The sequence below is a fragment of the Schistocerca cancellata genome, chromosome 2 (assembly GCF_023864275.1).
Source record: "Schistocerca cancellata isolate TAMUIC-IGC-003103 chromosome 2, iqSchCanc2.1, whole genome shotgun sequence".
Taxonomy (NCBI): domain Eukaryota; kingdom Metazoa; phylum Arthropoda; class Insecta; order Orthoptera; family Acrididae; genus Schistocerca; species Schistocerca cancellata.
In genome coordinates, this window is record NC_064627.1 from 1069176269 (window position 1) to 1069178093 (window position 1825).

The following is a 1825-nucleotide window of genomic DNA, read 5'->3' on the forward strand; positions in this document are numbered from 1 at the left end:
ATGGCATATAATCTAGTTTCTGATATTATGGCTCAAAGCCACATTCAGAAACTAGTATCTCTGTTGCATTTCCAGGACAATCTTATTGTTATTGAACTAACACAGAAAGAAGATAAGCTACAGATAATTCACCCTTGGCTTACTTTGTTCTCACAAGCTTGCCTGAGAAAACTGCCTGAACAGAATCAGTGTGTTGACAAAATAACGATCCCTTTCAAAGGATGCAGTAGTCTTTCACAATATATACAAAACAAGTCAACAAGAAGGGGATTCAAAATGTGAGCTAGAGCTGGTTTCTCAGGATATCTGTATGATTTTGATGTTTACCATTGTGCAGCTTTCAAGGCAACAAAGCACATACTTGGGAAAGGTCTTGGTTCCAATGTTGTGATGAAGCTAATTGCAGCATTGGAAGACAAAGGCTTTTTTAGGATTTATGCAGACAATTTCTTCACATTATATCATGTTGCTGAGAGCCTACTGAAGAGGGGTATTCATTATACAGCCACAATAAGAGCTGGAAGATTCAAACAATGTACTCTTCCTGACGAAAAGCAGATGAAAGTGGAAGGACACAGTACTACAGCTTCACAAGTTCACACAACAGGCAAGTTCGTCGTTGTGAAATGGTGTGACAACACATGTGTTACGTTGTTATCTTCACTAACAGATGTAGAGCTAAAGGACATGGCAAAAAGATGGGATAGAAGTAAGAAAGAGCATATTCTTGTCCCAAGAGCATCCATTGCTCAGATTTACAATTGTAATATGGTAGGAGTAGATTTTTATGATATGTTGACATCACTATGCAAATATCATATAAAATCCAGAAGATGGTATTTGTATATCTTCGGCCACACGATAACAACAGCTGTTGTCAATAGCTGGCTGAAATACAGAGAAAATTGCAAGGCCCTGTCTGAAAAACATGTTTCTCTCAGATAGTTTCAAGCTAATCTTGTAAGTGCATTGATATCTGCTGGACAATGAAAGTTCAAGAGGGGACTTCCAAGTATTGAAGATATGTCCAGAAAATTGAAGAAACCTGCTACTACAGTAACTCCAGTGCCAGAATGCCAAATGGACAAAATTGAACACTTTCCTCAGTGGAATAACACAAGAGGAAGGTGCAAGATTTGCAATAAACAGAATACTTTTGTTCAGAGCCAAAAACACAAAGCTTGTCAGTTTAGTGTTGATCAGAATAAGTAATGAGAGAAATGTCTGAGTACGTTCAGTTTTGCTCAGCTGTTTGAAAAGCAAATAACGCACAGTAATTCACAACTTTTTCTAAGGGGACGTTTCATATGTTGACCCTTAGTCGAGGATACCTCACTAGAGTCTTCTGATTTTCTCTTGTAGTTTATGTAATTAGTGTAGCTTTTGTTTATTGCTAACGTGTAATTGTAGAGAGAATCTCCTTTGTAGTTGCAGTCTTTCATTGTTATGTTAATGTGTTTTCTTATTTTGCTCTTCAAATTGTGTTTTTCTGTGTTGTCGTGTGAAATATTGTGTCAATAATGGCGTGTGAAAAACGTAACACTAGACTCCAAAGTAAACTGAGAAATAATAGTGACGACGAGCGTAGCTTATCAGCACCACTGTGTAATGAATTAACTAATGTTCAAAGCAGTAATTTGGTAACTGTGCATAGGGAAATGGAGCGGGTGGCAAACAATGGTGTAGACAGTGAAAAATTAGTGAACAGGGAAGCATTATCGCTCGATCGGTCGGCAACAGCTCGCCTCAAGAATCGGGAATGACAGGACACAGTCTTGCAAATACTGCAGATTCAGGTTTTGGGCCCTCACCGTTTGCTCAAATG

General features: G+C 38.2%; 1 protein-coding gene across 1 annotated transcript; it reads left to right on the forward strand.

Moving 5' to 3' along the window:
- Nucleotides 1–945, forward strand: LOC126161081 (piggyBac transposable element-derived protein 4-like). Its single transcript, XM_049916958.1, has 2 exons — nt 1–226; nt 338–945. The coding sequence occupies exons 1-2, from the start codon at nt 1–3 to the stop codon at nt 943–945; spliced, it is 834 nt and encodes a 277-aa protein (XP_049772915.1).
- Nucleotides 946–1825: the final 880 nt, after the last annotated feature.

Excerpts from the sequence above, each read along its gene's own strand:
- LOC126161081 (XM_049916958.1), top strand. The coding sequence starts at position 1 with ATGGCATATAATCTAGTTTCTGATATTATGGCTCAAAGCCACATTCAG. Across the intron at positions 227-337 it reads GATCCCTTTCAAAGGATGCA|CTTTCAAGGCAACAAAGCAC; the intron begins GTAGTCTTTCAC and ends ACCATTGTGCAG.